The sequence below is a fragment of the Callorhinus ursinus genome, unplaced genomic scaffold (genome assembly GCF_003265705.2).
Source record: "Callorhinus ursinus isolate GAN/ISIS: 27379988/994484 unplaced genomic scaffold, GSC_fseal_2.0 scaffold6, whole genome shotgun sequence".
Taxonomy (NCBI): domain Eukaryota; kingdom Metazoa; phylum Chordata; class Mammalia; order Carnivora; family Otariidae; genus Callorhinus; species Callorhinus ursinus.
Window position 1 is genome coordinate 67751249 of NW_027397068.1, and position 14807 is coordinate 67766055.

At 42.5% G+C, this 14807-nt stretch overlaps 1 protein-coding gene across 8 annotated transcripts in view; it reads right to left on the reverse strand.

Moving 5' to 3' along the window:
- Nucleotides 1–4176: 4176 nt before the first annotated feature.
- The window catches only part of IPCEF1 (interaction protein for cytohesin exchange factors 1), a 180932-nt gene continuing 170301 nt past the window's right edge, over nucleotides 4177–14807 (reverse strand). For all 8 annotated transcript variants that reach the window (XM_025866361.2, XM_025866360.2, XM_025866364.2 and 5 more), the window contains 2 exons: nucleotides 13400–13593; nucleotides 4177–5753 (listed from right to left, as the gene is read on the reverse strand). In XM_025866361.2, coding sequence (XP_025722146.1) covers nucleotides 5547–5753; nucleotides 13400–13593 — 401 coding nt within the window. In that variant the 3' untranslated portion in view covers nucleotides 4177–5546. The remainder of the gene's footprint in view (nucleotides 5754–13399; nucleotides 13594–14807) is intronic.

Sequence of the window (14807 nt, forward strand, 5' to 3'; positions counted from 1 at the left end):
AGGGAAAAAAGAGGGGAGGGCTCAACATGTGAAGTGATAACTGAAAGAGAGAGAAAAAAAAAATCCCTTATTTGTTTTTGTAGACAGCAATCAAGGATTTGTGAATCAGCTTCAAATGCACGCTGAGGCACCCCGGGGGGCTCAGTCCTTAAGCGTCTGCCTTGGGCTCAGGTCATGATCCCAGGGTCCTGGGATTGAGCCCCACATCGGGCTCCCAGCTCAGCGGGAAGCCTGCTTCTCCCTCTCCCACTCCCCCTGCTTGTGTTCCCTTTCTCCTTGTGTCTCTCTCTTAAAAAAAAAAAAAAAAAAAAAAAAAAGCAGTCTAACTTCCTCCCATCAGTGGTCCAAAATAAAGCAATTTATTATGCTCTTTCAATATTTTCTCTGTTCATTTTTCACACAGAAACAGCTTATACATTTTAAGAAACATATGTGCCACAGGTCTTAATTTTTATGATCTGCAAATTTTTTTAAATTCTCTAAACAAAACGTGGGTGCCTCATAATGATAAGGGGTATGCAACGTGCAAGTCAAATTTTGGGGACCAACAATTTTGGAAAAAGCTATACTTTTCAGCCTGTAAGCTGAGGACCACTGGAGAAGAGCACATCAGTTATTCATTGAGAGAGATTTCCCAACATAATTAAAGGCTGCAGCTAAAAATAAAATCATTGAAGTCAGTTATTCTTATGATGGCCACCAGAGGGCACCACAACCTTTGTAGAAGCTAAAAGCCCAGCCATCAACCCCTTCCCAGCGAGTTTGTTCTTGGAAGAAGCAACACAGCGGGGCAGAAAACAATACCAGTAGTAGATTTCCATTTTTTTCATGTCATTTTACTAGATATATTTTCTCCTGTTTTTATTTGTATCTTACAAGTCAATCTAAAAAACATAAAGCAGAAGAAATGAGCCATGCCTCTTTTTCCAGTTCAAAGAGGAATAGGTGACAGAGAATGAAAGCACAATGAGATTGAAGAGAGAATTTCCACATTGTCATCTTGCCCCAAACACCATGCAGTGCTAAGTCACATCCCCATCATGCAAGGACATGAAAGTCTATGGTGATTACAACTCCTGGTGTTTATTACGGGATGCTAAATGTCTCCACGGAGCATGCTTCCCCTTTGGACTCAACATGAAGAAATATCAGTATAGAGGCATTAAGTCTCACGGGAAGAGATATGGAAGAGCATTTTGAAATGTAGAACCATTTTTCATGTTTTCTGTGGCCTGCGGTAGTATGGGGAAGAGGAAAAATGTGCAGAGGAAGCAAGGAAATTGCTTCCTGTCTCACAATGTAGAAAAACACGGAGCTGTTCGGCATCTTGCTCACAGAGAGAGGTGGTTTCTGTGAAGGTTAGAATTATTCCTCCGCCTTCACTCATTTCATATGGAATGTTACAATCTAGTTTCAGGGGCTTTCCTTTTTAATTACACATTACAAAACCCTAGCGGGGCAGTCACCTGACATTTCTAGGACTCGATTTCTCTTGTGAGGTAAGCACACAAAAAAATAGGAAGGAAAATAAACTGGGAAATCTCAAATACCTTATTTTATTAGACTGAAGAAGAGAGGTCTTCTAAAACTAACCAAAAGTTATTATTTTTATTATATTGGCTTGTTTGGGATAGGCACCCTCTGTACCTACATTCCTCACTTAAATCTTCCGTGAGGCTATATATCAAAATATGACCTTTCAAGGAGAGTATCTTGAAAGAGGTGTGTGTCCATAAATTTACACATGGCTGGAATTTGTCTAGTACCTCTCCTCAAAAGACTTAAAGTGTATTTTCTTTTTATCTGTTTCAATTCTATGATATTGTTTGTCATTTTAAGTCTATCTGAGGAAGCTACATAATTACAGGAGAAGAAATTGGGAGAGGAAGGGGGAGGGCCTAACTCCTAGGCCCTAGGCTCTCTGACATCTCCTGACATGCTTTTAAAAGAAAATAAATGAATTCCATTTCTTTAACTGCCTCTTTCCTCCTAGGATTTCACAGCACCTAAAACAAGCAGTGTAATTTCCAGAAGGAAGGAAAGGAAGCAGAGTGACTAGGTCACACCGCAATCCAGTCAACGCAGCAGCCAAGGGCCACAGGAGGGACAGTGACTCTTCAGCCCTGAGGAAAAGAAGAGGCCCCCTCAGGTTTCCAGTGGCTGACTTCACAAAAAACCCCACAGGTGTGCCCGGTCCGGTGCAATGCACACACACCACACATCCCAGGGCTGGGGCCCAACAGCGACCGCGCAAGGGGGAGCCTGAACACACAGACCTGCAAACTACAAAGAGCTACATAAATGTAAGGCTTGGGTTTCACATTGAAATCTGACTGCAAACACAATCTTTCTTAGGCTTCCTGGAGTCTTTGCAGTAGTATACGTTATGATTCTTCCTGGGTCTTTGATGCTACACTAAGATTGTGCCAGAACTAAGAATTATTAAAAGCAGTATATGCCTATCAAGTGTGGGACCGTTCGTTTCGGCGTGTGCCGCAATGTGCCAGCCACGGAAGTATCCTATCAGGCACTAGTCTGGGTCTACAGGCCAACCACAGAGAGAAGGGGTCCTCCCTGCAACCCGAAAGACGAGTCCCAGCCGGACCCTAATCCACAGCCGGTGCCAGAGGGTTGGACCCGATTATGCTCAGATCCTCTGCTTCCTGAGCAGCCATGGTTCTGGGTCATTCCACAGCCCTCAGACCCTATGTCTACAGGAGTGGGTAAAAGAATCACCCCTTAGACCCCATGAAACTACCCGAAATCCATTTCAGAGATGCCCCCATTCCCAGGAATAAACTGGAAGTAATCCAGTTTCCCCGATATCCTTTGCACCAGAAAAATGGCAGGGTTATTCCTAAATTGGGTAGAATGGAAAGTGTCACCCACTCTGCCTATCATTTCCTACTGCCCCCCACCCCCACTTCCTCTCAGTGGGCACAGCTGAAACTGGGAGCCCCTGCTTGCTAACACAAGGTAATGCAGAGGGAAAGCGTTTACAGAGCGGAAAACCCTGACAAGCAGGCGAGCTTGGTCTAGAAGAGGGGGTGCAAGACTGGGCAGTTAGGTCTGACTTTCCTCTGGGAGGTTCTGCGGAATAAGTGTTTTCACAGAAGCAGGCCTTCTAGACTGACAACTTTGAAAAATAACTGAAAGGCTCAATTCAGTAATCTCATGGACCCATTTTGCCTTTAATTTTGAGCTCTCCTAAAGGAATTTACACTCAATGGTCAGTTATGTGTGCCTTAATGAGAAGCCAAAGCAAAGCACTGACATGTGTTCCCAAGCCTGGCTAAAAGCTTCCGTGCCCTTTAACTTAAAAAGACTGTTTTGAAGTTTCTAGGTTGGTATCTCCAGCCAAGGGAAAGAAGGTGGAAGAGAACTCTGCCCATTAGCACTTCTCCTTCCCTCAACATTTTCTTTACATTGTGACTCCTAAACAATGAACCTTCTAACAGCTGCTAACTGTAGAAATAATAACTCCCAGAGAAAAGAGATGAAAGCACTAGCCTCTCAAAACAGGAATTTCAGGGTCTCATCTGAGGTCCTACATGGTTACTTCTCTCCAGACCGCCGGAGCCAACAGTAAATTCACCACAAGCCAGGACCACCACCACCACCCCCCCCCCCCCGCCCCCCGGCCGCCGCCACCACCCCGCCAAGCTCCTCTGTAGCCTGTGTCCTTCCCCCAGCACATCACACTAGGAGCAGGTGCTGCTAAAGATCGGCTAGGCATGCCCTCTTATTTTACATAAGCTTCTAGTACTCTGACTTGTTTCCTGTTGTTTTTCTTTCTTAACACTGAGGTTGTTTTTGTTTACAAAGTATTAACACTTCTGAGTAAAGCTTGGGGAAACCTTCAAGGACTCTTTCCATTTGGTCTGCAAATAAAATTCAGAGGGTTATTTCCATTTGAATGTCAGGCCACATGTTAACTCTCTGAAACACCATATTGGGCTGACAATTAGCTAGGGGTAAGGGCAAAATGGGTTTTTGGTGGGTTGTGGTTATTCGTAGGATGAAAAATATTCATGGTGATTAAAACAGGAAGATTTTCATATTATGTCTCTAATAAAATGAGTTCTCTTTAACAGCAGACCCCAAAATTTCTATCAGACCTTAGACAAAAGACTATATTAGTTGTGTTTCATTTGGTTTAGGGTTTGTGGGCATAAATGGCAGAAAGCTTAAAAAGTTTATTTACTAGAAGAAATAACCTAAGGTGAAAGTCCTTTTCTGGTTAAGAGAGTGACAGAATTCTGAGCCCTCTGGGTTGGGAAAGAGGCAGAGAAAGAGAGAGGGAGAAAGAAAAAGAGAAGCCAGGAAGTGAACAATTAATAATGCATGCCTCCACATTTATCCCACAAGATACCCTGAGCATTCCTCATACATTATAGTGCAACATAACTCCAGCAAATCAACAGTACTCCTATTTTCTCAAGCAAAAAAGTATATACTTGAAGAATATATATTGAGCAAAACATAATTACTTTACCATCTTTGAAAACGCCAGTAATTTGAACTTCTATAAATATACTTAAATAACAAACATATTATAGATAGCTCTTCACATAGGACACAAAGTGACACAAACATACAAAAATAAAACAATCATATTTTAACTCTTTTGTTGTTTTTGTTGGGTTTTTTTGGAGTAAAGATACCAAACCCACTCAGACATCAATCTTGATCCCGGGGAGACAGGATGTAAGTTGACACTGTGTATAGGCACCACTCCCAGGGACAAAGCAGCAAACATTCCTTGCTGGACTTATTTCTATCTCCTGCAGTGGTTTAGAAAAGCTAGGAGGGAATAGAGGTCTCTTCGAGTAATAAGATAGATTTCTTTAGCTGTCGTGTGGAAAGGAAACTTTAATCAGATCCCTCACCTCCCTGCCCCTGGGTCAAGTGTGGAAACATCAAGCTGTCCTTTGAGAGGGTGTTCAATAGAACATGCCTCCCCCTTGGGCTCTCCCACACACCAATCACCATGAAGTATTTCTCAGCTCGTGGAAAAGGCACCACCATTCCAGACCAAAGGCAAGAGATTTGGGTTCCACAAAACCACATGTGTCCCATTCCAGTTTCTGCTGTAAAACGTGTTCCTCCACTCCAAGAAATGATTTGAAGAATTCAACTACCCAACCCAGCGGAATATGTACATTCTTCTTTTGGAAAACAGAACATTTCTATGAATAATTATCCCTGGGAAAATGTGATCTTTGTCCGTAGAAGACCATGGTTCTCTTGAGAGCAAGGAACATACACTTCTCACATCCCACTTAAAGCCTAGCATAACCAAGAGCTCCGAGTAGGAACACGATGTTTGTTCAACTGAATTCAATTCCTCGAGTCTCAATGAAAGCACTCCAACCAGAATGAGGAATCCTGCTGCCATCAGAGTGGGTCCTCACCTCAGTTGCATCTTTAGAGAAAGAGGCAATGCTTAAGGAACTGGTTTCAGTTTTCCTTTGAAGGAAAGCTCTTGCAACCTCTTGAAGAGTCACTTGGGGTAAGAGATCAGGGGAGAGAAGGCTGGCTTGTTCTCAAATAGAATTTTCAACACAGGCAGAGGAAGGTGGTTTCTCGAGTCCCTCGGGGGTGCCTTCATGGGCGGACGTGGGGGCCCGCTGCTGCTGATAGATATCCTGGATCAGTAGGGTGTTCATCACCTTCCACTCCCTGTATTTCCTGGCTGTCAGCTTCGGATCATCCAGCAACTGGTTAATCATGGCCAGGTCGTGTTCTTTACACTGCCCCAGTAGGAAAAAAAAAAAAGGCGGGGTAAGGGGGTGAGCTATAGTGAGTACCTTAATTTCAATAAACCCTCTTCAGCGCTTTTATGAATACACATATACATTCATCATAAAATTAGCAAAGTGTTTTTACACACTAATATTCTAATCCCTAACCAAGTCTAAGAGATATGGCAGGACAACCATTTGCATATATTTGCCAAATAGAAGGTAAGTATCCTACGCAAAGGCTGATGGAAGAACTAGACATATAGCCAGGTTCTTCCATGTGGCTCTTCCCTGATCAATCCTTATTCCACACCTCAGTAATATTTCTATCTCAGGGTGAGCCTTATTATTTCTGAAACTTATAATTGTACCATCATTTCATTACCACCCAAACTTCACTAAGTAAAACTGAGACATAGTACTCTCCCTAAGACATCAGATAATACAAAATATATTTTTATTTTATTAAATTGTCCTCTTTTTAATAACTCACACACATGTATTTAATTAACATACACCAAATAAATATACAGGCTATCTTTTTATTCAAAGACTACTAACCTTCCATCAAAACAGTATGTGTTCCAATGATGCTAATAGAGCAAACAGTTGTATTCATATTATTTTACCCTGAGTCCTCCGTAACCAATAACACACATTTCTGAAATGTCTGGCTCAGGTTAGGGGAATGTTCTGTAGGCAAGGAATGGGCTAAAAATGAGGTGTAACAGCCTCCACATTCAAAAAAGATCATTCAGTCCTGACAATTTTCTCTCAAATCTATTGTTTCCTCCATCCCGCTGACCGCAATCCTAACTTGGGGTATGAAGTGCAGTTCATCACACTTGATGTGTCCCTGCCTCCAATCCTCACTTTAAATCCGCCCTCCGCAAGGCAGTGCAGGGCATCACCTAAAATGCCAAGTCCTCATAATGGCTCCCCTTCATGTCCGAGGTTGTATGGACTTGAGCTCCACCCGCTGACCCCCACTTCCTTCTCACTTCCTGCTCAAACGGGGGTGTGCATTTCCCCCTACATAATATTAGTTCATACTCTGTGATACTGTGCCACATGGAAGCCCTTCCCTATCTTTTTCTGGTGAACTCTACCTCCTAGTGTTACTTTCACATGGAACATTTGCCAATCTTTCTTTACCGGATTTTACTATACCCCATAAATCTATACTCATTTCAGGCATCATGTTCTCCAGAAAATCTCTGAACCCCTCAACTGGACTGAGAAGCTTTTTTTATGCTCTCATGCCTTCCAATGCTGAAAACTTACCATGTTATACTTCAATGTTCATGGATCTGTCATGCCCCCTATTCTAAAGCTTCTTAAGGAAGGTAACAAAAAGCTTTTTATTCATCCCTGTATTCCTTGCACCGAACACAAGGCTGCGTGCCAGGGAGACATTCATTACATGTTTACTATTGGACCAATCTTTCAGTCTATCCCCAGGCCAGCATGTGTGTAGCTAAAATTTCACAACCAGGCTCACTGGTTGCAGTCCAAATTCATGACCACTGCCATTAAGTGGCCTTTGCTACCACCCAGTAGTCATATTTTCCCACCTCTTTTCTCTCCCAATCTCCCAAATTACTATTTCAAAATTTTTCATCTCTACTCAAACCTCTGCCCCCATCCTCCCTTAGAGCTGATGAGCTTGCTAATTTTTTTTTTTTTTGAGGAAATGGAAACAATCAGAAGAACACTTCTCCCAAGTTCTTATTGCCCCCTACCTACATCAACACAGGTATATCCCAGCCTTCCTTCCTGTTCTTTTGGATGAAATGTCTGTGCTTCCAGCAAAGGACAATCTCTCCATTTGTGCATTATCACCCATTCTCTCATACTCAAGAAATTCACTCCTGCAATAGTCCCCTCTTTCCTGTGATTCATTTATGTCCCATCTCCATGTGATCATTATATGTGCTGTCACCTCTCCCATCTTCAAAGCCCTCTCTAAAGCCCAAATCTCTGCTCCAGGGAATGCTCCACTTTTCTCCTTGTCTCCAATGTTCCTCCCCACCCTCCCACCATGCCCATTCTCTCATAGACCCACTCCCATCAAGATTCAACCAAAACTGCTCTTGTTAAGGCCATCGATGACCTCCACGTTGCTGAATCCAATAACTATTTGTCTTCAACTTATTTATCAACAGCATCTAAAACTGTTGACTACTCCTTCTTGAACACTTTCATCATGTCATTTCTGTGGCACATTTGCTTGATTTTTCTCATCCTAGAATGGCCACTTATTCTTAATCTCCCCTGTTGATTCCTCATTCTGGCCCAATCGCTTAACATTGGAGATCTCCAGAACCCAGCCTTTAGCCTCTTCTCTCTTCTATGTATATCCATGTTCTTGCTAATTTCATGTAATCTCATGTCTCCCAATCTCCCTATATACTATGGGTCACAAATTTATGTTGCAAGCCTTATCTCTCCCCTGAACTTCATACTTGTTTGTCTAAACTTCCTCTTTAGCAGCTCCACCTGGACACATACTAGGAATCTCAATATAACATGCCCAAAACTAAGCTCCTATTGGGGGCACCTGGATGGCTCAGTCAGTTAAGCGACCGACTCTTGGTTTTGGCTCAGGTCATGATCTCAGGGTCGTGGGATCAAGCTCTGCGTGGGGCTCCCTGCTCAGTGCAGGGTTTGTCTGCTCCAGATTCTCTCTAGCTCTCCCTCCCCATCTGCCCCACGCCCCCACACAGGCACAGGCCCTGTCTCTTTCTCCCTCTCAGATAAATAAAAATCTTCAAAACTAAGTTCCTATTATTCTCTACATGCCTCACCCACTACAAATTCTAGTACACACTGAAACCCGTTCCTATCATGGCCTTTTGCAAAGCACCTAATGGCAACTCTACCTTTCCAGCAGCTCAGGCCAAACACGTCCTGCTCTCACTGCCAATCCACCAGCAAATCCCAAGTTCTACCTTCAAAATATGTCAAACTATGGCACACTTCTGTTCAGAACCTTCCAAAGGCTTCCTATCTCACTGGGTAGAAGCTAAAGTATTAGCAATGGCAATAAGGCACCTTATGTTATAATCTCTCATTGCCCTCTGACCCACTGCTAGTCTCCCCATGCCCCATTCTCCTGCAACACTCCAGCCACACGCCCTCCTTGCTCTTCCTTAAGCCTACTAGGCATATTCCCACCCCAAGGCACTTGCAATTTTGTTCTTTCTGCCTGTAACATTCTGCCTTGGATCACCTCAAGACTCACTTCCCTTCCTTTCTCAGATTTTACTCAAATTCTACCTTTCAAAGAGCCTCTTCATGCCTCTCCTAGTTAAAAATCAATCCATCAGCATTCCTCACCCTCCTTCCATTCCCTATCAAATCCATCATCACTTAGCATACTATAAAATTTAGTTAGTTAGTTAGTTAGTTAGTTAGTTAAATTTCTTCTTGTACCTAAATGTAAGCTTCTTAACAGCAAGCATTTTTGTCTGACATGCCCACTGCTATTATCCCCACGTGCTACGCTAACATTCACTAAATATTTGTTGGAAAAAAATGAATATATGATGGGGCGCCTGGGTGGCTCAGTAATTAAGCAACTGGCTTCAGCTCAGGTCATGATCTCAGGGTCCTGGGATGGAGCCCCACATCACATTCCCTGCTCAGCAAGAAGCCTGCTTCTCCCGCCCCCTCTGCCTCTCTCCCCCTGCCCCCCTTGTGCTTTCTACTCTCTTTCAAATAAATAAATAAAATATTTTTTAAAAATTATTAAAAACTGTAATTTATTCCACACAAAAAAATTTTTGACATCTGCTTCAGAGAGAGATCCTAATATTTTATTGAAAGTATTAAATAAGATCTTTGCAGATAAACAAAATTTAAAGAACCGATTTTCTTAAGGCAACATGAATTAACCACCCCTCTAAATCTGATCAAAGATTTTAGGAAAAGTTCTCTTCAACTTTGGGCTAACACTTTTCATATGGTTTTCAGCTCTAAACAATTCAAATTTCTTACCATTTAGCTCAAGCCTGTGTTTTATGGATAAAAGAAATAACTATAGAGAAGACTAGAGAGGAAGGAAATTAATGAAACAACAGAAGGATCTGTAGTGCTAACCAGCGCAGCACCCCAGTCAGCAGCATGGCGCACGGGCCCTGCCTCTCCCTTGTGGCACAGGAGGCTCACCGGATGCTTTGAACTACATTTACAACATCCTCCTTGCCTTCTGTTAGGCAAAGTTTGGCAGGGCCTCCAGAAAATACCATGAGAGAGACAATGCTCTACTTTCCTTTTTCACTCCAAATAATACATGACTTGACTCAAAAATGTGTTCTGCCACAGAAGTTGGGGGAAGGAGGGTTCGTTCCTCTTTTAACACAGACCAGAATAACCCTGAGAGCAAGTTTCAGTTGGATCCATTAATTATTCATTTTATTATTTTTTAAAGATTTTATCTATTTATTTGACAGAGAGAGAGAGCACGCACAAGCAGGGGGAGCAGGAGAGGGAGAAGCAGGCTCTCCGTTGAGCAAGGAGTCTGACTGGGGCTCTATCCCAGGATGCTGGGACCATGACCTGAGCTGAAGGCAGACGCTTAACCAAATGAGCCACCCAGGTGCCCCTAATTATTCATTTTTTTAAAAAGACAGGCTTAACCAAAAGTCAATGGATTCCAAAAAATCTACATTTAGGGTATGACATGATGGTTTGCTCGACTTCCTAGAATTTCCATAAAGAGAATCTGTTGCAATACAATCCCAGGGTAGGGATTTTTCTTTCTTTATGAAATGTGCCTATCACGAATATAAACATTATTGTTAAAACAGTTTCATTGTCTCTGCATGAAACTATGTTGTCTTTCTTTGTTAGCACTGCAGTTTTGATTTCTTTAAATAAACATATCACAACGTATATACGTAGACAAAAACACACATATAAAACGGTTTGTGCTTGATGAATTACAATGAGATGGACACACCTGTGTAACTCCACTGAGGTTAGAGGGGACTCCGACCCAGCATCTCAGAAGCTGTACTGTGGCCCCTCCCAGGAATCTCTTCCCTCCTCCTCAAAGGCAACCACTATCCTGACTACTCTGAATTTTAAAGATAATTATTATCAAATTTGATTCTATTTCAGATAGTTAAAATAATTCTTACAGCCTTTTGACATGAATAAACAAACATGTACCAAATTATCTTTCTCCAATGAATAGGCTGATGTGCTTTTTCTCTCCAAGAAGGCCAATTTCCACATCAGTGTGTCTTCCTACCTTGCGATGAGGTTCATAGGACCACATAACATGGATTATGTTTCACCAGGTCCAGCATTACACTTTTGTTGAGTTCTAAGGGATCTGTGGAGAGGGCTTCTTTCCAGGAATGCACAGAGACAGCAGATCTTCAGATGGGTGTGGTCAACAGGCCCCAAATGGCCCCTGATGCTCCCTGCTCCCCAGCATTCCCGCCTTTATGTAATTCCCCTCCTTGAACGTGGGCTGACCCAGTGTCTTGCTCCTAATGCACAGAACACTGTAATTGTAATGTGGTGTTGCTGCTGAGACAGGTCTGATCCACCTTGTTCACTCCCTGTTGCTGTTTTACTCACTCTGAGGAAAGCCAACTTCCATCGGAGAAGCTACCATATATCCACAGGGCAAGGAACTGGGAGAAAAACTGGGACCTCAGTCCAACAACCTGCAAGGAACTGAATCCTGCCAACCAGTCAATGACAGAGCCTGGAAGCACACCTTCCCCAGTAGAGGAATGAATGCGGGCCCAGCTGATGCCAGGATTGCAGCCTGTGGGAGACCTGGAGAAGCATCCAGCCAAACCACATTGAGAGATTCCTGACCCACAGAAACAGTGAACTAACAAGTGTTCATTGTTTGTAGTTGCTAACTTTGGGGGTATTTTGTTACCTCACAAAAGATAACTAATACATGGGGAGAAAAACAAAAGGCTGCTGAATTCATAAATTCCATGGCCATAGTGCACGGAGAACAGGAGGTCACAGAGAACCAAAATTCTTTGTACAAACCTGGCCTCCCAGTGGCCAGGTCACGGCATGGTCTTGTGACAGTCTAGAGTCTTGAGTTGCTATTCTGTGGAAAGCTAAAGCCGTAGTCTCTCCTTCTAGAAATGGCCTGAACTGCCCATCCTCTCTCCTTAGCCTGTTCCTTGTTTCTCCCAACATGGGCTGCAATGTATCCTCCCCTGACATACATTCATCATAGACCAGTTCCTCCTCCATGAAAGTCCTTTCTTCTCACCCTAATATTCTTCGTCTCTTACTCATGGGCCAGTTGTCAGCACTTCCATGACTTTGTCCCCAGTGGCCTCAGATAGGCAGCCATATCCCTCCTCCAGGCTACCAAAGCACCCAAGCTTGTATCAGCTACACCTCTCAACACATTACATTCTGTTTTCCTCTCTATTTCTACCATCCGGTGGGTGCACTCAATGCTCCCAGTGCCCAAAAATAGAGTCTGGGACATAGTAAGATTCAGGAAATATTTGTCTAATGAAAAATGTGTTCACTTACATCAGTTATCACAAATAAGATAGAAAAATCCCAACATACTATGGTATATTACATTGAATGATTAAACATATTTATCAACTTCATATATATCATGGAATATAATATATTTGGCTTTTACAGGAGTGCTACTGATGTCTTTCATCATCCAACATTGGAGAATTTCTTTACATTTTGGTTTTCTTCATATAATTAAAATACTACTATGCCTTTTCTTTTTCAGCCTCATTTTTGCAGCCTTTTGGGGTGCTTAGCTATTCTACGGACTAACAGGGACATCTGACTAAGAGTCACTCAGCCACTTCTTTGTAGCTTTGTCCTTTGATTGCTAGTATTTTTTCCTGGAAAGAGACTCAACTTCTTGATGCAAAAGAACATACACAAATCAAAATTAAACTGCAGAATCTATCAAGGCTTTTCAGAATCTATAAATCTTCTGCTAATTTGGGACGATTTTACAAAGTATCCTGGGCCCCTTTTGTTCATGCTACAGTCTACATGTGAAAGCAAGATGTTTTTGTTATGAAGAACCATTTTAGTTCAGGAGGCCCTGAAAATAGCCTCAGTACGTTTTATACCCTGTCCCCCATTCCCATTGTGAAAACATCCATTGGCCTTACAATCTACTGTACATTTCCCATTGCCCATCTCTCATGGTGTTTCCTGGCTCCAGAGCCTAGGGCTGAGAGTCACGAAGTCCTGGCTCTATCTGAAATCTAGAGATTTTCTTCTGGATGTAGTAGGAGGAGGAACGGCACTCTTTAATGAATCAGGTGAAATTCCAAGATCTTATTTAATATTACTGTTTATTCTCACAAGCTGACTATCATAAGCCCTCATTATCATCTACTGCGCTAGGTTAAAGGGTCTAGGAGTTTAGCATTTGAACTTTTACACCAAAGTGAATGTAAAAATCAAGGCCTATTGCAGGAAAGTGCAATGGGTGCTACTGTGTGAATGTGCTAGTGCTTTAAGGATGCCAAAGGTCATCTGACCCTGCGGATGATTATATTTGGTTTTACTGCCCTCCCTCCACCCACACAAACACACTGGTGAGCATGAATCTCTCTGCAGAACCAGCCTTGCCCCACATCCACAGAGTTCATCCACAATCTGAAATTTTTTTTTACCTTCAGTGTGCTATTCAAGGTTCGGATTTTGTGAAGTTTCTCATTTATAGATGGATTCTTACATCGCTTAACAAAGGATTTTCTCAACTCCTTTTTGGTTGAAGGTCGACGGTCCCCAAGAGGAGAGAGACTAGCTTGTTCTAACGACTTGTAGAGTTTCTCCATTTCATCATCTTCAGATAATTTTGTTTCTTCTGTTAAAATAAAAAAAAAAAGCAATAACAATAAACCCAGTTAAAATCAAGTTGAGATCATTAGATGCTGTGATCCTAACACAAGCCCTGCTGACAACTTGATCTCACACTTCCAACTTCCAGAACTGTGAGACAATGAATTTTTGTTGTCAAAGCCACTCACAGTTTATGGTATTTTGTTAGGACAGGGCTATGTTCCCTTTGAAGACACTAGGGAAGAATCTGTTCCAGGCCTCTCTCCTAGATTTTGGTAGTTCCTTGGTTTGTGGCAACAAAACTCCAATCTTCATGGGGTGTTTTCCTTGTATGTCTCTGTGTCCAAATTTCCCTCTTTTAAAAGGATACCAGTTGTATTGGATTAGGGGCTCACCTTCCTGACATCTCTTAACTAATTGCATCTGCAACAACCTCATTTCTAATAAGGTCACATTCTAACGTACTTCGGAACTAGGGTTTCAACATGAGAACGTTGGAAGGACACAAATGAACCCATAATAATACACTATCTAGCTCCCTCCAAATTCATGTCCTTCTCGCATGTAAAATTCATTCACCCCATCCCAACAACTCCAAGAGTCTTAACCCATTGCAACATCAATTCTAGATCCAAAATCTAATCCAAATATCATCTAAATGTGGTATTGGTGAGACTCAGAGAATGATTCATCCTATGGCAAAATTCCTCTCCATCTGTAAACCTGTGAAACAAGTTATCTGCTTCCAAAATACAGTGGTGGGACAAGCAAACCCTAGCAAACTAATACATAACCTAAAGCTTGAGAACCATTGCCTCTGATGAGTTTTTAATGTCCTTCTTAGAACTGCTCTTTGAGGGAAGGAATCCCCATGTGATCTTTGTGGCTTTGAGGAAATAATGATCATTCCTCATGCTGCCACATATTTTCACCCCCACTTCTTAACCACAACTTAACCACAACTTTGGGCTAGCCTCAGCCCAAAGGCTTCCAGTGAAGTGACACCACACAGGATCCAGAGGGGACCACATGAAATGGCCTAAGCTAATGGCAGTTCCACCATGCTGGCTACGGTCATTGATTCAGGGATGAGCATGTCTCATGTCAGGCCACCTGGGGCCAGGAAGACTCATCAGGGAACCAAGCTCTCTTTTTTCCTAAACGTTTGATGATGTGAGCTAGAAGCTTCCAGGGATCACCCCAAGAATCATAAGAATGGAGCCAACCTACAAGATACAG